At 42.2% G+C, this 23620-nt stretch overlaps 1 protein-coding gene across 1 annotated transcript in view; it reads left to right on the top strand.

Annotated features, from left to right (window-relative positions):
- LOC144799119 (unconventional myosin-Ie-like) overlaps positions 1-23620 on the top strand; it is a 232423-nt gene that overhangs the window by 118889 nt on the left and 89914 nt on the right. Inside the window, exons 2-11 of the mRNA XM_078670315.1 lie at positions 7932-8069; positions 9404-9493; positions 10388-10482; positions 11395-11482; positions 14234-14323; positions 17203-17334; positions 18197-18331; positions 19867-19999; positions 22751-22947; positions 23475-23555. Coding sequence (XP_078526441.1) covers positions 7932-8069; positions 9404-9493; positions 10388-10482; positions 11395-11482; positions 14234-14323; positions 17203-17334; positions 18197-18331; positions 19867-19999; positions 22751-22947; positions 23475-23555 — 1179 coding nt within the window. The remainder of the gene's footprint in view (positions 1-7931; positions 8070-9403; positions 9494-10387; positions 10483-11394; positions 11483-14233; positions 14324-17202; positions 17335-18196; positions 18332-19866; positions 20000-22750; positions 22948-23474; positions 23556-23620) is intronic.

The following is a 23620-nucleotide window of genomic DNA, read 5'->3' as shown; positions in this document are numbered from 1 at the left end:
CTGGTGGATGTGGTGGTGCTGGTGGATGTGGTGCTGGTGGATGTGGTGCTGGTGGATGTGGTGCTGGTGGATGTGTGTGGTGGTGGTGGATGTGGTGCTGGTGGATGTGTGTGGTGGTGGTGGATGTGGTGGTGGTGGTGGTGGTGGCGGATGTGGTGGTGGTGGTGGCGGATGTGGTGGTGGTGGTGGCGGATGTGGTGGTGGTGGTGGTGGCGGATGTGGTGGTGGTGGTGGTGGCGGATGTGGTGGTGGCGGTGGTGGTGGTGGTGGTGGCGGTGGCGGATGTGGTGGTGGTGGAGGTGGATGTGGTGGATGTGGTGGTGGTGGTGGATGTGGTGGTGTTAATGTGTTACAGAGCATTGTGAATGTTGTGCCGCATGTTTAAAAGTTATAATTAAGAAAGTGTTATAACCATTTGTCACTTTATATATAACCTAGAAAACATTATATACATTTGACGTATCCTAATAAAAACCAGACTTAATACCAAAAATGTGTTAGTTTTATTGTTTATGGAAGGAAGGGGGCAGTGGGGGAGTGGAGGTATAGGGAGTGGTGGGGGTAGGTGTGGAGTGGAGTGGAGGTGCAGGGAGGGAGGGGATGGGAGGAGGGGGAGTGGAGGTGCTGGGAGGGAGGGTGGAGTGCTGGTGGAGGAGGGGTGAGTGAGGTGGAGGGATTAAGGAGGAAGTGAAGGTGGGAGATTGGAGGTTGAGGGGGGAGGGAGGGAGGTTGGGGAGGGAGGTTGAGGGAGGTGGGAGTGGAAGTGGAAGTGGAAGTGGAGGGAGGTGGGAGTGGGAGTGGAAGTGGAGGGAGGTGGGAGTGGAAGTGGAAGTGGAGGGAGTGGAAGTGGAGGGAAGGAGGAGGGAGTGGCGGTGTAGGGAGGGGAGGAGGAGGGAATGGAGGGAAGGAGGAGGGAGTGGACGTGGAGGGAAGGGAAACAGGAGTGGAGGTGGAGGGGGTAGAGGGAGTGGAGGTCGGAGTGGAAGTGGGTGGAGGGGGAGTGGAGGTGTAGGGAGGAAGGAGGGTGTGGCAGTGGAGGTGGGAGTAAAGGTGCAGGCAGGCAGGGAGGAGGGAGGGGGGGAAGTGGAGGTGGTGGTGAGAGCAGAGGTGGAGAGGGGGATTCAGCACTTTGACTAGCACATTACACGCTGATCTATGCATTTGTGCCTTAAACATGTAAACTACCCTGTCAGCACTACACCTGGGAGCGGCGCAGTCCTGTGCCGTGGGGATCGGCTCTGGGTATTGAGGATCGAGGGAGGGCGAGCGGGAGTGGAAGCGCTCTCTCTCGGAGGAAAGCGTGGCTGATGGGGGCGAGGGAACAGAGACCTTAAACTTTACAGCCGCCTTTATGGCCGGGTGCAGCAAGGGATGGGTGCAGTAAAAAAAAAAAAGTTATGGGCAGCCTTAACTGTGGGACACCACATCGGTGAAAGGGTCTGGAGTTTGACCACTCTCCTTGTCGGCAGCGGCACACGCTTTGTGTGGGTCCCCCCACCAGCACCAACTGCCCACGGCTCCTCCCAGATCACCCAATGAGCGCTCGGACTCACAGACTCCAACCGGCAGCAAACCCGCCAAGGGCATCAGAGGTGCTCGGATCCCCATCCTACAGGTGGCGGCTGGAACGAGAAGCAGGGGCAGGCAGGCGACGGATCGGCGTACTCGCTCCCAAGCGGGCGCTGCCAACTGCAACAGGATAGCCTGAGGCGGCAGCAGCAGGTGAAGGCGCGTCACTTCCGGTCGGACAGCGAGCGATGAGGCGCGAGCAGGAGTAGCCTGGACTGAGATCCCGTGTGTGGGAAGCGAGTCCGCGCCCACGCCCTCTGGTCACTTTATGTGGCCTCGCATGATAGGCATTTCTGTGCTCCTTTCGACTCGCCTGTTTCAGCCGGGTAGTGAACACCGAGCGAAGACTATCTTTCAGGTTTCCCGAATTCATGCGGATTTAGCAACAACTGTGTTTAAGGACAGAGAATATGTTTATTCCCGCACATTTATTAGGCACAATCTGAAATGCCCTCTGGTTTCGTGTAAAGAGCGTGCGCAGAATGCGTTCCCTCTTGAGCTTTTTTTTCCATTTTTGAGAGGGGGAGTTAACGCCCATTCATTTTTTTCACCTGCCCCGTTTTAATTTGCAGATTTCTTTTATTTAGATAACTTTAAAAACACTTTTCACGTTGAACAAGTATGTGGCCGGGCTGCGCTGTGTGGAGGCAGAGTCTGCTCACGCTGCCTGCACGCGCCAGTCGGCCCTCTGATTGGTGTTCCTTATTAAACAATCAGAGAGCTGACTTGGGCGTGCAGGCAGCGTGATGAGGGGCGTGCTCTCTGCCGATGATGTCAGGGAGAGAATAAGAACACCAAAAACACCCCCCCAAATCCGGGCTTGAACGGAGTGACGCCCCTCCAATCGCTGGCCTCCGTTTAGGAAGCCAGCCAATGGAGAAGAGGAAGAGGGGCTGGTTCAAGCCCCCATACCTAAAAACATAAAATCTCGCCAGCGAGACTGCGCAAGCGCAGCCATCGCTAGGCCGAGACCTAAAAAGGAGATACACAACCTAAAGATGTGTGTGGAGGTCTTCCTTCACGTTCAAACCCTTAGGGGGCCTTGGTGTTAAGTTCTATAATATATATTTAGATTCTGATCTTCAGAGGTTTTATTCTCTATTTCCCCCCTCTACTACTTATAGGTATTGTATCAATCACAAAATGCCTCAATCCTCTGTCATCACTGTTGTGCTTTTCTGCTAAATGCTGGGCAACCAGATAGCTTCTGTCCTTATTCCTTACTTGCTCTTATGTGTTGTAGAATTCTTTTATGCACTGAGAAAATCGTGCACATTAGTTTGCATGCACATTTCAGAATATACACAGCATAGTCATTTTTGCAGTGGAAGTTCCCTTTTATTTTCCTAGGAAGACTTTAGAAAGGTGACCAATATTCCTTTTTTTGCCATATTGATATACTTTGCATTTGCTCCATTTGTGAAACCTCGACTTCCTTACAACCAAGTTTCTTTCGATCTCATTTCTGGACTACTTTTCACGAAATCATCTTTCATTGATCTTTCCTTTCTAAAGGTCACACCCTGTTTCTTAGGGGCTAGTATACTAATTCCTGGATCATTCTTTGCTACAAGACAATATTTTTGTATTATTTTTCGTATCTCTTCTTGTTGGCTAATGTAGTAATTAGCCTAAATTTGGAGATATCCCTGCTTTTCTTCTTTTTCCTTTTAAAAAGCAGCTGATACCTTGGTTCAGTTAGCTCTTAGTCTAGCACCCTCTATTGCTTCCTGAGAGTATTCTCTTTCTATTAATCTTTCTGCCAATTCAGTACATCCCTTGTCTGGTTCCTCTTATGGACTACAGTTCCTTCTCACACGCAGACTCTCCCATTAAGGGATGCTTCTTATTAGGTTATTAGGGTGATAGCTAGTGGCATGTAGTACTGTTACCTGCAGTTAATTTTCTAAATAATTTACTGTTTAAGCGTGTTCTTTACATACACAATTACATCCAGGAAATTCACTTCCTCTTTACTTATAGTGCAGGTTCATAGAGTTCTCATTAATTCAGTCTACACATTTCTGTGCACTTTCAATTGACCCCCTCCATGTCACAAATAGGTCATCAATATATCTGGACCAAAATGTCAGGCATTCAGACCATTCCGTTTGATATTCATTTTGCAGCCCCTGTTCTTCCTTCCTGCCCTTGTGTGTACCTGGGGCAAAGCAGGTGCCCATTCCTGTACCTCTGATTTGTTGGAAAAGTTCAGTATTGAACATGAAACAATTATACTCCAAACATATTTGCACCATACAAAGGAACATTTGTGTATGCTTCCATAATGTTAATGGTCTTGAGCTGAGCAAGTGCATCAATGATCCTAACCCATCCTCCTGTTTTATACTTGTATGTAATGTTGTGACATCAATAGAAATCCATATATAGTAACTGCCCCATGGTATGTAAACATTTGTTTTAAAAACCTCTCCTGTATCTTGGACATGAAAAGGAAGACTCTGTACAAAGTCTCCTAAAAAATAGTCAACATACTTTGAGGTATTCTCAAAAATACCACCTATTTCTGATGTTAGTGGACGTCCTGGTGAATTATGTTCATCTTTATCGATTTTTGGAATAAGTAAAAGACTGGTGTTCTTGGATGGTCATTTCGTAAAAATAAAAGTTTTGCACTTTATATATTCTAAACCGAGTCTGTTAACTGTTGTAAGTTGGTGCTATTGCTTTTGGGATACATCGATATATAGGTGCTAGAATACAAGTCTATCATATAGTAAAGGTGTTTAAATGAAATGAAATGGTACAAGAGAAAGGGCCCATGAGGGCATAATGTGTCTGTACAATATGATGACTTTTGCAGCCAATATTACGAAACAGAATTGTTAATGTGTACATAAAGGAGTATTGTTGGATACTAAGAAATTGCAGTCCTCTTGGGCAGAATTGTGTTTGAACGTTAAACTGCTCATCTTAGTTAATGAATTGGTAAAACAATTTGATGAAATAGTAAGTATTTTTTGTTCTGTTCATTAATATAAGCATCTTAAATGTCCGAAAGATGGGTATGAACTTCCAATGGTGTATTTTGAACAGTAACACACTCGAATCCACAGAGTGAAAGATAGACGGCACTCCAAGTCGGTGTTTCACCACAATAGGTTTATTGGCAGACCCCCCTGCCCCCTTGACAGACGCGTTTCACCGTTTAGGCTTCGTCAGTGTCAGTTACAATTTCATTTCAGCCACCATTAAATCCCCAACCTTCCCTAAACATAGAGAAAGGACTAACTCCGACAGTATTTCGGCGGCCATATTTGAACGTGCAATGTTGTAGTTCTTACACAGACATTAAAAGGTAATCAATGTACAGGGGAAATGGTGAACTTCACGTGATCGTGCACATTTAAAAAGACAACATGGAGTTACCCAATATTATCTAAAATATTCCTCATTCGTGCGCCTAGGTGCTCCTATTTTCGGAGAATGGGGTGGAGGCAAAAGACAAGCAATCAAACAAATTATTTACATTCATACCTTTTGTTATTCCCAAGTGCCTATTGTAACATTCCATGTGTTATAAAAAAGTGACAGTTAATCCTATGTTCTTCACGATGGATATATATCACCTCTATGTTTTATTAATTCCTGAACAACGTCACATGGCAACCTCCTCCACCTCTCAGGACTTTTTTTCCCTGTTACACTTGCGCACATATTTAAATTTCGCCCTGTATGGGCTTATAATCACTGTTGTCAATCCCCTCATCCTATTCTCACGCCCTCTATGGGCGTGTACTCCAATGTATTTTTTAGTCATACACAAAGGTCAGTTCTGGGAGAGAGAGAAGTTAGGAATAGCAGTGAGTTAAACCATGCATTGTCTACATGGGTTTATTAGTTTGCAGGGGCATGTTGTTGTGTCTATCAGTGCCATCTATACAAATAACCCTAGCTACTCTAGGTGGACCCACAGCTCCTCGTCATTATTCAGGCCTATAGGTATAGGTATATATATAGGTATATATATGTATGTATGTATGTATGTATATATATATATATATATATATATATATAAGTGCCCAGAAGCTTGAGGGAGCACTCAGCAACTCGCCATACCATCCGGCACTCGTGGTAAAATTGCCTCCATAAAGCCATGCAATTTGTGCTTGCCTGACGCGTTTCAGGGAAATAAACCCCCTTTCTCAAAGGCTGCTTGCTTGCTTGTACAAATGGCGCAACAATTGGATTCAAGGCTCACTGAAAAAAACATAGGTTTCAGGCCTTATATAGTTAGGAATTAGCATTTTAAAAACCTTTGAAATTCACTGAAAAAACTATGTTTTAGTGGTGTTATAGTTAGCAGGACATTTTAATCATACAAAACCATTGAAATTGCTCCTATATAGTTAGTTGTACTAAGTATATATCGCGCACCCGCAATCCACTGCTGATGATGTCACATATTAGATCATTCATGACATGGTCAGTGACATCACTGATGACATCTCAAATGACATCACTGATGACATCATCCACGTGACAATCACATACACCTTTTCATACACTATTACAATTTTTCATCACTGTTTGTAAAATACAGAGTATCATATTTAAATCCATTGTCACAGCAATACAAGTATCTAAAAATCCACTCGGTGATTCATACATGTATACACACATCTAATCCCTTACCTATGGATTCACTCATACATGCTGTCAATGAACAATAGAACACTATCAAAAATACTTATACATCTATATCGACATTAAACAACAGCACGCATCCTATTCACATATGAAGTCATCCTACTCACTTATGCAAACAATGGATCATACTTACATATTTACTTAGCAAAACACTTATACAAACACCACTTCTTCTATTCATTTCGATAGTAAGTCATACTTAGTGAATTATAAAATCATTATTACAAGTATACAGTTATCCATACAGTCACTTACACAATCATTGTGTCTTATGTATACTTATTTATATACAACAACTGACACATACACTGCCTTTTATTTTTCTAGTTTGTTGGACCTGTACCTTTGAGAAATATATTTGCTCATCACCACACCCATAAAGAGATTCCCTCACCCAAACTGTTAGAACATGTAGTTTTAACTTCATATATCTACTGAATAAACTATTCACACATCTTTGGACAGTCACACACCCTCCACCGAACCACACACACTTTCACACTCCCATACAAATACTCAGTTAACTAATCAATAACTAATATAGACTTTCACATAGCTAGTAACCAACTGTAGAATCAGTTTACACAACAACTGACAAAGTGATACAGATATTCACACAGTTTAGTCACTATCCACTATATTTAGTGAGACATTATAAAATGGTCATGTAAACAGTAAATTACACTGCTACTAAATCCTCCATCCAAATATTTATTTATATATCCACTCACTCTTCAATGCAAATTGCTATATATATAATGCATATTTAAATAACGAAGCAAACCACATTCACTGGATGATGTCATCAGTGATGTCATCAGTGATGTCATCAGTGATGTCATCAGTGATGTCATCAGTGATGTCATCAGTGATGTCATCAGTGATGTCATTTGAGATGTCATCAGTGATGTCACTGACCATGTCATGAATGATCTAATATGTGACATCATCAGCAGTGGATTGCGGGTGCGCGATATATACTTAGTACAACTAACTATATAGGAGCAATTTCAATGGTTTTGTATGAGTAAAATGTCCAGCTAACTATAACACCACTAAAACTTATAGTTTTTTGAGTGAATTTCAAAGGTTTTGTAAAAGCCAATTCCTAACTATATAAGGTCTGAAACCTATGGTTTTTTCAGTGAATTTCAAAGGTTTTTTAAATGCGACCGCCAGTAGGATATATATATATATATATATATATATATATATATATATATATATATATATATATATATATATATATATATATATATATATATATATATATATATATATATATATATATATATATATATATATATATATATATATATATATATATATATATATATATATATATATATATATATATATATATATATATATATATACACTCTCGTGCATAATATCTATCTCCAGGTCGCTTGTGTCATTATTTATTCTTATGAAATTTTCTTATACAGTTATTTGTGGTCCCACACTTTTCTCTTCATTTACGTAGCCCATGACCATATGTGACCATGAGAGTGAGGTAAGTTTTTAGGCAACTGTGCCAGTCAAGAAGTTTACCTCCCTCACACATTTAATTCCTGGTACGAATGACTTAGCTTCTCATGCTTTCGAGTTCTATAATATAAACCGTATGAAGTTGGATAATGGCTCTTCTAGTGCAGTGTGAATGTAACCCAGTCTCTTATCTTTCACAGGGGAGCAAGGAGCGGTACCACTGGCAAGCCCAGAATGTCAAGCACAGCGGGGTGGATGACATGGTGCTCTTGTCAAAAATCAATGAGGAGGCCATCGTCGAAAACCTCAAGAAGCGCTACATGGACGACTACATCTTTGTATCCTTTAGAGACACCAGCAGAGGTGGAGGTGGAGTGGGCGTGGGGCAGGGAGGAAAGAACAGCAATACTGAAAGAGAAGAACATGCAGAAAATAGGGAGGGATGGCTTGGTGCAGTATAGAGCATTTTATCGGTTTCACCTTTGGTATTGAGGAGAAAGGTAGAGTGGTACCTATCAAGGTATGGACCTGATCTGCTGCTATGGTGAAGCTTTTTCAAGTGAAGCCAGCACACCCAGACTGTAATCATTGCTCTCACACTTAATTACATGGTCTGGACAAATCAACTTCCCTCACACACAAATAGACAAAGCATACTGACGCAATATTAGGTGCCTTAGAAAACTATACCATCCATTCTCTTCCATCAGAAATCCGATCCGATTATCTTTTTACTTTTAGAAATTCAAAGATGTTACTCATGACTTTCACAGATATGTTTATTCACCACATAATGTCAGTGGGAGGGGCCACACAAATATTCCACAAATAGTTTTCTTCGCGACATATCAAAATAATTTTACTCCCTCACCCTTCCCATGATTCTTGAAATAACCTGCTTTTAAAAAAAACTCCTTTCGTTCCTTCTTAGAAACATATTCCTAAACTCAAACCACCCGCTCATCCTCCACCTCTAAATACAGCCTTCCGTCCAAAGAAGTACTAGAGTCTGTGTACCCTTTACGATAGTGTTGTATGATCAGGACAATCGGGTCTCTGTAGAGCTGATAGTGACAGTAGTCATACCATACCAAGGCACTGGATGATAGAAAGCTCACTGCATAGAACACCTTCAGTAAAACAATTCCTATAGATACAGGGGGATAAAGAAAATGTCCAGCACAACTTACAGTAACCGAAGATGGTGGAAGGCCATTCAGCTCATAGCGTACTGTTAAAACAAATAGTAATACATGCACAAGGCATTAGCAGGAGCATCTTACAACAGGTACAGTAATGTAAGCAATACAGACACAGAGAATGAGGTAAAGCTCTGCAGGGGTTGCAATCATGTAATACAGACATAGGAAGGGACTGAGCTACAACATAGCTCAGTCCCTTCCTATGTCTACTATGGTTGTTGCCTAGATTGATACTTATCACTCAATTGTTTTCCCTGGTCTAGGAACTACATTTCTATGTATTCAGTGGGTCCTTGTTAAATATATGCATCATGTAATACAGACCCACACTGCACAAAGGGATCTCCTGCAGAGCTTACAATAAAAAATGCAAACAGGAGAGTATGAGGCCTTGCTGTCCAGCCCTTCACCACCAGGGAAGGCAGGTCCTGATTGTTTAATTGCTGTTGGATTTCCTGACTCTTCAGTAGACATATATTGGTTCGGTTCTTATTTCTGTCAACCCGTTCAAGCAGCTGCCATACTTCACGGATCGGGAGATTGAGGTGTATCAGGGTGCGGTGAGTAACATACGGTGTGCAGAATGTAGTGAGTGACATCAAGTGTCCAGGCAATGATGAATGTTATCATGTGTACGAGCTCTGCTGAAAGGTGCACCCTGGAGAGCAGGTGAAGCCATGTCCATGATTGACCATGCATGACCTCTTGTTAACCTTGATCTGATATTAGGAGTACCAAGATGTGATGTGTAATGATAGGTGTACTTATGTGCAGTGTTCGATGACAAATGTAGCAGAGCACAGTGAACACTATCATACGTGCAACACGTGTTGAAAGCTGAAGCCAGAAACCAAGTCACACTATGTCCATGACCATTTATAACTTCAGGCGAGTAATGTTAGGAGTATCACGCCGTTATAACAACCAAAAGTAAACCTGGGCAAAGGAAAGATTTGTACTGGTGCACCAGAACATGTTGAAGAAATTCCAGTGTATCCGGGCACAGGGAGTAGTGCAAGGCTTCTCCTTCCAATGTTAAAATGGCCTTACTAGGGGGCAACTACCTGCGTAAAGGTTACTCAGTAGCATACATCGACTGGCCATGGAACAGTCATCTGCATCCTGAGCTGCTGTTACCAACCAGTGGTGATACTGCTGTATTTGTGTCTTCCTGTTTCATGCAACACTTCAAACATGCTGTGTTATCAATGGCCACTGGACAAGTGAGTGTCAATGCTGCATCTGTGGCATTGCCTGCCTCCCCTTACTGTCCTTAGCTCCCTCAAAGTTACTACTGTCATCATTCTCCAGGCCTCCAGGTCTAGCATTTGAAAGATTTGAGTCTTGTGACCCTACACTGACCCAAGAGCAAGATAACTTCAATGGTATCAATTTGTTGTGTCTACCACTGGATATTCTATTTTGAATTAATTTTCTTGCCTCCGTTCCTACAGGCTCAGTATGAAAACCCACCCCATATCTACGCTTTGGCCGACACCATGTACAGGAACATGCTGATTGATGGGGAGAACCAGTGTGTCATCATCAGGTAACTCTGGTAACGGGGTTCAGGCGTGAGGCTGGATGGCGTGCCCAGACTCCTGTCTACTTCTTAGAGGCCTGGGATGTAGGGCAGAGCCTGAAACATTTCTATATTGAAGAAAAGAACCCTAGAATAAAGAGTACAAGCCAATGAGATGGTAACAAGGAAGTCTGGCACAAGGCTTTCAGAGCGGGTGTCTTACACTTAGCTGTATTTGGGGAAACTCAGTCATCCATGCTTACAGGTCGCACTACTTCGTCACCAAGTGCAGTTAGCAAGTACTAGTTCCTTGGTGCTGTACATTAGCCTCCAGACAAACTAACTACAATGCTCCATCCAAACCTGCTCCTTGTTATACTTTAAATCCTAATATGAGTGTTACATACCTGCCTGCTATACCCTGGCAATGTACAAGTCATTTCCATCATGGGCCTTCTACGACTGGTTGAATGTTTCATCACTTATTTCCTCATCATAATTGCTCATGCTCAGCAAAGTTAAGTATGGGGTAGCTTATGTCAATTTGCCCAGTTTTGAGTCTTGACGTTTTAAAAGAGATTTACTGCTAATACATTAATTCCAAACTGGTGCTCTAGGAGTAAGAGGTCCACAAGGAGAATCACCTGACCACTGCTTTGTAATCTCATCATTGTACCGCAACTCCTCAACTCACTGTGTGCCATCTCTCTCGAGGTACATGTCCACAGCCAATAATCTCAGGTCCCACTTGTGACACTACCATTATAAATCAGGTACCACAAAGAAAGTGACGCATAACTCAAATGGATAAAGTCGAACATTGCCTGGCATCTGTAAAGCATGGCTGTGCCCTACCAGTGAAGCAAAAGAAGGGGTTTGAATTGGAGAATGTTAACCAGGTTTTGGGACAACTGTAAGTGTTTTTTCTTTCTCTTTTAGCGGAGAGAGCGGAGCTGGCAAGACTGTCGCTGCCAAGTACATCATGGGCTACGTGTCGAAAGTGTCCGGAGGAGGCCCAAAAGTGCAGGTATTTATCCCCACTGTAAACCTATTACATCAAAAGTGAAGAGTCAGAAAAGTGTTTGTAATACATATATATTATAGCATCAACGGTAAGGACTGTAGTAATGGTTCAGCCACACTTTCCAGTGAAAATGCATTTTTGTTTCGCTTATAACTTTGCTGCCTTTTGACAAATCAGCACGAACTTTGGCACAAAACTGGGTAAGTTGTGACATATGCAGTTTTGTGCAGATCCATGCAGGTAAAAAAGTTAAAGGGCGGGGGTTCAAGAAAAGATAAATGTCTCATTTTAGCTGCCATAAGAAATGTTGTTCTCCACTTCAGCACAAAACTTTGAAAAGCTATACCCCACACTTTGAAAATTTCAATCATGTAGGTTGGAAGCATGGCCAGGCCAAACCGTGTGCACAGACTCCCTTTGCAAGGTCTGGAAATATGGGCAGTGGCCTCGCATCTAACGTTAATGATCCTAAAAAAAAAAAAATACCCATAGGAATGCACAGAAAAAGGAGTAAAATAAAGTTAGGGCTAAGATCGTGCATACACTTTAACATTCATATGGTATAAGAGACTAAGAAATTCCATGAAAAAAAAAAAAGTTAGCAATGTTATGGGTCCAAAGCAAGACCTAAAAATCCCTAAAATTCATCTATTCTAATCAATTACACAAACCATAACTCAAACCTCTGCAGCTAAAACCGTTGCTAGCCCATAAATGGATTAGTATGGGCTCAGAGAATTATGATTTTTTTTTTAAAACATGTTAATATTTTATGAGGAAAATGATCACCGATTTACAGGATGTTTATGATTGTTGGTCCTCAGCCGGTTTGTTTGTCTTTTACTGTGACTGTTTTGTAAGTATTTTCCCTCTTGTCGGTCTGCCTGACCCGATTATGCACTCCTTGCCCCTTTTTACCATCCCCCCCTACCTTCCATGCCCCGTTTGATGTGTGTCTTGTCTATGCTATGTGCTAATAACCCATGTTATTGTGTATTCACTGTTTTTCTCCTATGTTCTACTTGGCTCCTGTAACTGATATAATTTTGTAACTTGTAACTCGCTGATCCTCCGGTAAAGCGCTTTGATACCTCCGGGTCTAGCCAGCGCTATATAAAACTCTGCAAATAAATAAATAAACCATAACTTATGCTTAAAGTTTGTCAGTGATATTCTACATCCATCTCCCCAAGTATGTTTTATGTTCCACTATTCCCAACACACTGTATGCCTACACCCCCACCCCTCAGTGTGGCCTACATCCAACCTCCTGTCGGCAGCACCTTGGTGGGTGATGAAGGGATACTAAACTGATACACCATCACAAAACTAAAATCACATTTCTTACATGACATCCCTGTCTCTCAAACACTTAAGGGGCATGTTCCGCTAGCCTCCCCAAAATATAATGTATGCGATTCCTAGATATTTTATAACAATCATTAAAATATGTGCAACAGTTATGCCAATACCAGGAAAACGGGGATTCGGGGCCTCCTCACCAGTCGGCTGGACTATGGCAACCCACTCTATGCAGGCACCACCAGCGAACTCTTGAAGACTCCAGACGATCCAGAATACAGCAGCCGGACTGACCCTCAACCTGCCCTAGAGAACCCACATCACCCAACACCAGAGAGACCTCCACTGGCTCCACATCCAGAAAAGATTCCAATTCAGGATACTGACCCACGCCTACTAAGCCCTCCATGACCAAGGACCTGCCTACATGAACCACCGCCTGAATTTCCACAAACCATCCAGGGACCTCAGCTCATCTCGCCTTCACGCAGATACTGCGTATCTTCCGCTGCCATACCAGAGGACACTCCTTTTCCCACCTCGCCGCCAAATCCTGGGACTCCCTTACCCTCCACCCCTGTAGGTCGCTCTGTCGCTGACAGACTTCAGGAAGGGACTCCAAACCTGGCTTTTCAACGAAGTCCCGCAGCACAGCGCCTGAATAACCTCATGGGTGATAAGCCGTGCTCTAGAAATTCTGATTGATTTTCCTGTGAGTGCTGTGGTCGTACATATGAGGAACTCTGTAGTACACCATCTTAGTAGTCCGACTTCACTATTACAAGAGGGAAAGAGGGCTGGCCATGATTTGACCTAAATGAATTGGCAAACATGGTGTGCGTTATCTGATGCCAGCCTGCTCATATGCATACAGTAATTTAGTATTCAAGATGCTGATAGTTCACCATTGTTTAATTTGTGGTCTATAATTCTGGGATGCTTACAAAGAGTTAAAAACAAGTTACAAACCGAGTTAGATCATTTGTGTGTTAAAGTGAGGTCACGGTGAAGGAAGTCAATGAATTATTTCCTATAAATTACATAAAATATTTTTATTTCACTTAAAAGCTTTCCATACCGGACCATTTCCTAGTAATTCCCAAGTAGTGGATGACTTATAAAGAAGAGTTTGCATACAATCCTCCTTCAAGTCGGATCGATAGGTAGTTAGTCTTTATCAATACACGTTGGTATGTACCACCTTCATTTTCCTGTTCATTGAAAGGATTTGTCATGTTGACTAATTCAGGCACACAGTAGCCATTCAGTTTGGGGAAATACGTTTCCTCCTTCGTTCGCTAGTTTGTTCATGACCATTCAAACCTCCACCCTATTTTCCTATGTTTCCTTTTCTTTCGTTTCCTTGTTTAACTTCCTTGTGTTATCAATTACATCACCCTTCATCCATGATTTGTTTGTTGTAAGTAACATGGTAACAAATGTCTCCCACAGCACGTTAAGGACATCATACTGCAATCCAATCCTCTCTTGGAGGCCTTCGGGAATGCCAAGACCGTCCGAAACAACAACTCCAGCAGATTTGTGAGTATTAACGTCCTCCTCCTTCTTCACTTGGATTAGTGAGGACCCCTAGTTTGTCTAGAATGTCCTCCCCACCCAACATTCATACCCTTTTCTTTCATGGCCTGAACTTGGCTCACAAAGCTTGTCTATCTGCCACCCACATTCAGTACAAGGATTCTAAAGTGTGTAACATTTCAAAAGGGAACAGAATGAAGGTTTAAAAGAAGATAGTAAAAGTATTCCTGATAAGTGATCCAGCCTAGAATGTTTAATCAGAGTTGTAAACCATGTCATTGCAAGTCCATTCTTGGCTGCAATGGTGTTGGCTACAAACATGAAGAATGCCCCCAGTATAATTAAGGGGAAGTTTAATCTAACCCTTTTGGACATTTTCGGGCCTACTGTGCAAAATCCAAGAATCAGACGGGCATTTTATTTTTTCCCCATGTAACATCCGCCACTTTCTTCCAACTAGCATCTAAATGAAAACAATTGGTAGCTGCTATCCCACTCACTCCGTGATATTCTCTTCCACAGTTAGATTGTGAAAGGGTCACATGATACTTTACTTTATGTTTACGCATTGGCATGATTGCCCCAAGGGATCCGGTGTTTCTTCCACACAAAATGTGTTGGAGAAAGATTTTGAATGCTAATTCCTGGCTTTCAGATGGAAAAAGTGACCGGTTACACTGACAAGAAAAAGTTGGGCTGGTTCTAGGATTTTGTGTTACGGGCCATTCCATGTACAAAAAAAAATGATGGGCAGCACGTCGCCCATTAAATCATACTTGCGTATATTTACAGGAGTGCAAACTGAGTTCAGATCTTTTAGATGAAACTATTGTGGTAAACGGTTGCAGGAGTATAGTAATGGTGTAGTTGAGCTATTTCCAAAGCGGAGACATCCATAGTATATGGGAGATTGAAATGGTCTTCTAGCAGCTTGTCAGTCATATGACAAACATACACTGTACCAGAAGTATTGCTGGGTGTTTCCAGTTTGAGCTTTATTAAGCACGTCCCTGTGTTTTTCAGGGTCACTAGTGTTTTTGTGCTGAATCTCCTTTTTTACTAGGCACGTTTGGTCTATTTCCCACAGATGTAAAAGGCCTGTCGATTTTAAGAAAGATCAGCAGCTTCTTTTCGGCTCGGAGGCCAATGGAATGGATCTGTGTGGCACCACGGGTGATTTTCCAGGCATTCTTGGTTAAACTCTGATTTAAAAGCTTGTCTATTCTAAGTATTGAAATTGTTGACTATAGTTGGAGCATCTGTTTGTTTAATTTTTATTGAAAGGGTGTTCTGATTTCTTTCAATCAATCGGGTATTTGTATAGCGCGGCTACTCAACTTAAGGGTCTCGAGGCACTGGGGGGTGACTGGGCAGGGGGGGCTGCTGGTTGAACTGGTTGGTGGATCGTTGGAAGAGCCAGGTCTTGAGGTCCTTCCTGAATTGGAACTTGGGTTATGGCTGAGAACTTTGGAGACAACTGGTAGAGGAGTTGGCCTAACGGCTAGGGCGCTCAACCTCGGACCTGGGTTTGAGTCTCTGTAACGACGCTAAACATCCTGTGATTCTGGGCAAATCACTAAATCTCCTCGAGCCTAACAAAAATGAATGTGTCCTCATGTAACGTAACTGGTGCAAAAATGAATGTGTCCTCATGTAACGTAACTGGTGCGATGTAAAGCGCTCTGATACCCGATTCGGGTCAAGTTCGCGCTATATAAAACTCTGCAAATAAAAACTGTAGTCAATTGAATATAAATCCTGATAGATATTCAGTCAACAATGCCTTGGGCTGCACAGTTGGGCTGCACAGACCTATCTCTAGGGAATAGCAGTTTGAAAATGCAAGAGTTGACAAAAAAACTTCATTAAAAATTGGAAAGGTTCCTTTGGGGGAATGGGTTAACCTCTTGATGCTGGAGATACTGAGTACCATCTTCATTTCAGAAAGTCTATTGCACTGGGCTCCAGGAAGCTATTATTAAAATTTGGAACATAAAACATAGATTAATCTTGGTTGAACCTTGGAGCAAGGCTTTTTATTTGAGAGAATGTATAGGGCTCCTCATTGGCATGTTTGATTATGAATATAAATGTGAAAGATGTCAAGATTCTGCTCAAATATCAGTGACTAGTCCTGCAGATTCTTATCCAACGGATGGAAGACCATACTATTGCCTTTGAGTTTAGCTGAAATCCAAATATGAAGCCGCGTAGAGGACCTATCTTTGGAACCCTGAGGTGCTTGATACATATCGTATCCCAGTTTATGACGGAACAAAAGTGACTATTTTGCGTGAATACATCTCACATTTAAGAAACTTTTAAAACGATGCCAGTGTGGGTCTTACGCTTGGGGGCTGCAATGCACTGCTCCAGTTACGAAGAGTGATACTCCTGTAATGTAACCCTTTCTAAAGGATTTTGTTCAATGAGGGTTGATCATGAGCCGGAATTCAGATAGATGTTAGTTTATATTTGAGACTATTTTGGATATGTTGCATGATGCTAATGTTGTACCACATTTTTCGATCCTTCATATGCACTCCTTGAATCTTCCTCAGGAAACCTGCCATTTGCCATTGTCTGTTGCTGAGGTTCAAAAGTTTGGACATTAAAAAATAACAATTTTGAAAAATGCCAAAATTATTTCTTAGACCAATTTCATCTTAGCATAGTCTCTGGTGGTAAGCCAGCAGGAGTTTAGTTTTAAATCTGTCAAGGTTGCAAATAGGTACAGGCTTATTTTGCCCTTTTTTATAATTGTTTTCCTTAATGCCTATTTCCTGAATTTAGTGGCCATTTCATTTATGATTAAGGGTGATAAGTTTCAGGTGTTTGACTAACGTGCCCTCGTTCCATTTTTTCGCCCCTTTCATCTTCAGGGAAAGTATTTCGAGATTCAGTTCAGCCGCGGTGGAGAGCCAGATGGAGGGAAAATATCCAACTTCCTGCTGGAGAAGTCGAGAGTGGTCAACCAGAACGCTGGTGAGAGGAGTTTTCACATTTACTACCAGGTAAGTAGAGCAGGATGACCAAAGAGAACTATAAGGTGGTTTTGAGTGGCTGGTAAACATGATGCTGCTCCAGGTGCTGTATGTAATAGCTGTTTTACAAACTACAAATAGTCAATAGTGCCCATTCAGTGTTTCCTGTAGGAATAGTTTAGTTTGTGGAATTTATGGGTAGGGGGTTCAAAACAAGCAACACTGAAATTTAACAGACCAGTATTTTGTTCATTAACACTACTCTACATTGTTTTATTTCTCACAATGCATTTTTTTAATCCTAAAGTTTTCCATGATAAAGTTATGAATATAATAAAAATTACTTCCTCAGACTAGAAAGAGTAACCGCATTGGACCGGTTGGGTTGGTTAGTGGTTTTGTTTCTAATCCTATATTGAATGGTTGACATTTGGTTCTTCCTCTGTGGCCTAATGAAAGTGAAGCACAGGATGGAGGTATTCAGACATATGCCATATACTTTTTTTTAATGACCAGAAAATGGCACACAGGAATTTAGGTGCCTCCTTTGGCTAGCTGTATGTGTAACCTGCAGGTCACAGATTTAAATCGGAAGTCACAAATATCCCAATGTACAATGTGTTTGTCAATTATTATTTTTTATTATTATTTACTTATTGCTCAACTGAAATGTTTCTGAATACATATTTCATGGGAATGAGTTCATGCCCAAGAATATTTTTCCCATAAATAAATCATGAGGACTAGCTCATTCCTAGGATTTAGGGATGCACCATCACACTAGTCTATCAGACTCCTTTCATTTTATATTTGAATATTTTTTCTTTTATGCTAATAATGACAAAAAACAGTTACTAACGTTTACTTCCGCTTCACTGTTTCTCACGCTCAGCTGTTGGAGGGAGTGACACCTGAGGAGCGGGAGAACCTGGGAATCACCACACCAGACTATTATTTCTATCTCAACCAATCCGCTTCGTACCGAGTGGATGACATGGACGACAAGAAGGAGTTTGTGGAGACACTGGTGAGGGGTAGTTGCTGACACATTACAGTTTTGATACCCAGGGACAACTATTTGACAGCCGCTGATTCTTCACTGTCTAGTTGCAGCACGTTTGTGTCAGCGGTCATGGGCCTTCAATGACCCGAAGCATTAATGGCACCTTAAAAAAACTCTATTATTTAACTCCACCAGACCAGGACTGGAGTCGCATCAGTGAAACAATAGGGTTTTCTGTGAAGTGGTTTCCCTGTTGGCCACATGGTGTTTGTTTAGAGGAGTTCAGTTTGGGTAGGTAACAGCTGGTAGCAGTGGACAGCTGTGGATCAAGAAGATTAGATTGAAAGCACAATTGGAGAGAGGTATAACAAAGGAGATCTGAGCTGGTGCAGGCTGTGCAGACAGTTAAACATTCAGTAGTTGCCGGGAGGGTGGGGAATGAAGTATACTGAGTATGGACAAGACTGAAAAAGCAGGTGGAAAAAGACGAGTAGGGATTGGAAGCAACTGAGAGGATGCTGGATACAGCAAAGTATTGGAAAGGGCTGCAAGGAATTTGAAGCAATTTAATGGGTGTAGCTTGTGAGTGCAAATTGGCAATGCACTGGTTTCTGTAGGGTTTGGAAGGATTCAGTGGTTGGTTCTGGGGGACTGGAAAGGTTGTTTAAGAACGGATCAGTGGGAGGCAGTTTTAGAAGGGAGTACAAGTGCTTTAAAGCAATCTGTGTAGCGTTGGAGCGGGTGTGAGTAGTTTTGGGAAAGAGAGGTGCATCAGGTGCTGTCAGGGAGGGATTGGAGGTGTTTCAGTCGCAGCCGGTGATCAGGTTGAGCGTTATAATGAACTGAACTGCTCCCCAAGCAGTTACTGCTTGGGGAGGTGCTAAGAGGGAATGGGAGGGTGCGAGAGGTAAAGGGGTGGAGGGGAATCAGTGGAAGGTGGTTTGAATAATGTTGTGGATTGAAAAACAGTCAGAGGATGTGATGAGTTGGAAGCAGTTTTGAGTGTGGTGTTGAAAGGAGTTGAATGGTTGGTTAGCAGGTGAAGGACAGGGTGTTGGGTTGAAAGGTGTTCATTGGGTTATGGCCGTGTTGAGTGATTGTGAGAAATTTAAAGAGAATAGGTCAGTGCTGCTGGTGGGGAGGGTTTGTAAAGGCCCGAGAGACACCAACTGCTGTGGATGAATATTAAGACAATGGGTGTGTGCTGGTGGTAGTTGAGGTATACGAAGAATGTTGTGGGTTATGGTGACCGGTCATAAGGGTATCTGTAGGTGGTAATGATCCCTTGAATGATAGACGGTGTCGTTGAGGGGTAGAAAAATGATGCAATGAATGCAGACGTTGACTAGATGAAGGATTGGGAAAACATTGGCTTCTGGTGGTGAAGTTTAAGAAGGGATTCTGTGTGTGGCGGTGAAAAGTTTGAGAGACTTGGTTGGTTCTTGTGTCAGTGGATTGAGTAAGTGATTAGAGGTAGAATTTTCAGATCCATCAAATCAGTGGGATGTAGTTTACCACCCTCTGTTTCTGAGAAGGCTCCTTTCTCTTATGTTTTTCAGGCTGCCATGCAGGTGGTGGGTCTGTCCACAGAAGATCAAACCTCAGTTCTGCAGATTGTGGCTGGAATCCTGCACCTTGGGAACATCACGTTCAAGGAGACTGGAAACTACGCTGTGGTGGAGAGCGAAGACTGTGAGTATATACGGTCAACCAGGGAACAGGGCTGGAAGTGAGCAATATGTGCCAATGGGGTGAGGGATGCCATTTCCTACCAAGTTGAGTGCAGGCTGATTGCATAATGTGGACCCGAAGCGTTGATAAATGGCTGTTCGCTCGAAGATGTTGATTTGCAAAGTTCGGCCTGTGCTTGACATGAAGGTTGCAGTTGGGCAGGATACCTATATTTTGATGCTTACACCACCCTTTTACATGGTGCATATGCACAATAAGCTTAGCCTGTCTCTCCGAGTCACATTCATAATGGACAAGCATTGGCAAAGTCAATAGGTCTGACATTCCTGTGATAAAACATGTAAACAGACAACACAAATGTTGTGGTGGTTGTAAAGGTGTTGATAATGGTTGGTGGTACAAGTGTTGATGGTAATGGTGGCAATAGAGGTGATGGTAATGAAGGTGGTGGTGTTGATGCTTGTGGTAATTAATGTTATTGATGGTGCTGATGGTATTGGTCATAATGCTCATCGTACTACTAACGGTGGTTTTAGTGAATGTGGTTGGTTGATAATATCCCATACTCGAGTTTTACAAAAAGCCTACTGCAGTAAAAGAAATTGAAAAAGGCTTTCTTTCTGTATACAGTGGATGGATGAGTAGAGAATGTGGGATGGATTTAAAGTGCATTGCTCAGTTTTAAAATAGTTCCTCATACATTGTAATGCATGCACTCCATAGGAGGCTAAGTGATATAACAAACAGCCACTAGCATGAGTGTGAGAGTAATACTCCACCGAGTGGAGCTGAAGCCCACTCTAGGTGTATTTTAAGGAACTGGTAAAGTGCCTCTTGCAGACAGATGCACTGTCAAGCCAGATCTAAAAAGTAGCTTTTAAAGATTTTGGTGGACTAGACCACAACATGTACATTCTCATTTGAGAACCAGAGGTGTGCTAGCTACAGTCAGAGTTTCTAGGAACATGCGCAGCCGACCAGATATATATATATATATATATATATATATATGTTGTGCCTGAATCCGTAAGGGCAGACATTTTTAAATGAAGTGCCGGAAGGGTAGAACTGTTTCAGACTAGACTATAAACACTCACTGACACTGGAGGTTGCATTTTGCTCCATTGAGATGTCAGATGCACATCTGCAAAAGAGGCATTAAACCGGCTTATGTTTATGACTAAAGCATCTTGGTAGAGGCCCATCTACACGTGTGAGCAGCGGTGTTGGTGAGGAGATGAAGTGCAACTGAAGCAGTGGCCAGTCACCAGGCCTCTATCACCCATTCCCCCGCCCTAAAACTCCCCCAAGATTGCATGTATGAAATGCAATGCAATATCCCTCCTTCCCAACAAAACAGTCCTGGCAACCCCCAAAAGCAGTTTTTTCACCACAAATTAAGACAACCTCCCATAACCTTTTTTGTAACCCTATTATGTCTTCACTGTCAGTGAGAAGGAAAAATCCCTCCTTGCTGTCCCTGGCGCACCCCTATGGAGATTCATTGTCCACCAACCCTCTGGCTAAACCGAGAACTTTTAAGATGTTCAGATCAGCATTGTGGATGTCAAGGAGGCTGCAATTGTTCTTTGCTCTTACAAGGAAGACACTTGCTGTGGTTGCAGCAATCTCCTAGGAGTGTTTCTTCTATGGTAATATCCATAAATGCTATGTACATTGGTCAATTTTCCTTTGAATGCCACGTTGTGTTAGCTCTCTAATATGTAGCGTAGAATGCTGAGTATTTTTCATATATGCATAACATTCTGTAGGCTTATTATAGTCCACCTTGTATAGCCTTTTCTTACCGGTCTTTCTCCAGGTATATCATGGTGTGAACAATTTTCTATCCAACAAAGAGCATTCTGTAGGAATGTGTCCTTCTGGTGTAGATAGGATTCTTTAATCCTTCTTCATGGAGGTGCACAGCTTAACTATCCATGGTCATAGGTTAATTATCGACCTGGAACTTATTTCTGGGAGGCAAATTTAGTCTCTGTAATGCACACCATTCTGGATCTATTTTCCAGCCCACCATTTTAGGAGCAAAGTTACCTGTGGTACAGTATTCTATGTTCTGTTTACTTCCTGTCCCCAGATTAGCTGTGTTTAGTTCCTGACACAGCATACAGAGGTAAGTGGTGCAATAATCTTTGATTTCACAATCCTCGCAATGCTATGTTTTTCTGACATTATGTTTTGGTACCACTTTTCTCAAGAGACGATTTTAAGAGGATACTTCACCTTCCATAGTCTTTGGGGTAAACAGTCTGTGCACATTACCCTATGGCATTAAGAGTTTTTGTACAGCACTAAAATAAGTTTGCTTACTTTAAAATAAAAGTGCATTATGGTCATTTGACAGTTTGGGAGCACTACAAACCTGACAATTTAATTCTAAAGAGGCTGATTTTTTTTTAAACACATTTTTATTACGTTTGCGTCAACATTACAAAAAAAAAAGTTACAAGTAAAGACAAAAAGGGTATTCAGCCTAGTCCACCGCTCATGGTACCAGGTGACAATAAGTATGACAATAATCTATGACCAAACCGAAGTATTAAAGCATCCATGGATCCTGTCCTGCATTTCTCTCTGAGTTCTGTATCCATAAATCCATACTTCATTCCTCCTATATTGCATTCACAGGACTAATCAGATCCAGAACTGGCCTTCAATAGTAGCATCATATATACATAAGCTTCACAGTGTAGTGTAGAGCGTGACTAGCCTTATTCTGTTTTTTGGCAGTTCTGGCCTTTCCAGCCTACCTGTTGGGGATCAACCAGGAGGGCCTGCGTGAGAAACTGACTAGTCGGAAGATGGACAGCAAATGGGGAGGAAAATCGGAGGTGATCGACGTTACACTTAATGCAGAGCAGGCCAGCTTTACGCGAGATGCCCTTGCCAAGGCCCTCTACACCCGGCTGTTTGACTTCCTGGTTGATGTGAGTTACACAGCAGCACATGTTCATTACACTTGTTTGGTTAGATTGTAGCTGTTTCATCAGGGCTGTCTGGTGCTAGATTAGATACTTTCAGGTCAGTTGCAACAATGCTGTGGTTAATAGTGATTTACTCAATGTGTTGAAGAAATGCATAAATGCATTTTCTTCTGGGTGTTTTATTTTGGTATATGCAAATTGAAGTTTCTCTGAAGAACATACTTGCACACAAAGAGGGAAGTAGCAGATCTAAAGAAAGCTTTGTGTGCAACATGTGTATTAAAAGGCAAGACATCTGCAAGAGAAGAGGAGTTCATACCACATTTCAAGCCCTACCTGATTTTCAGAAACGCCCTAGCTCTTAGATGAGTGGCCGTTTTTCTAAAAGTCTATTAAGTTTTTGCCTGCTGTTGTCTGGGAAGCTTCTGTGATCTAGATATTCTGTAATGCGATTCACGCCTGCTCTTCCCTTTCCCCTAATATTGCATAGCTTCTCTTTCAATCCTGTCCTGCACACTCATTCTTTCCAGGCCATAAATAAAGCCATCCAGAAGGACCTGGAGGAGTACAACATTGGCGTCCTGGACATTTATGGCTTCGAGATCTTCCAGGTATGGCAACTACTTTTAGCCAACAATTTAATTGCAGATACAGCGGAGGTGTTGGTGCAACTTAA

The sequence above is a fragment of the Lissotriton helveticus genome, chromosome 12 (genome assembly GCF_964261635.1).
Source record: "Lissotriton helveticus chromosome 12, aLisHel1.1, whole genome shotgun sequence".
Classification (NCBI taxonomy): domain Eukaryota; kingdom Metazoa; phylum Chordata; class Amphibia; order Caudata; family Salamandridae; genus Lissotriton; species Lissotriton helveticus.
The sequence above is the reverse complement of the archived record's forward strand: the minus strand, read 5'-3'. Positions and strand labels throughout refer to the sequence as shown.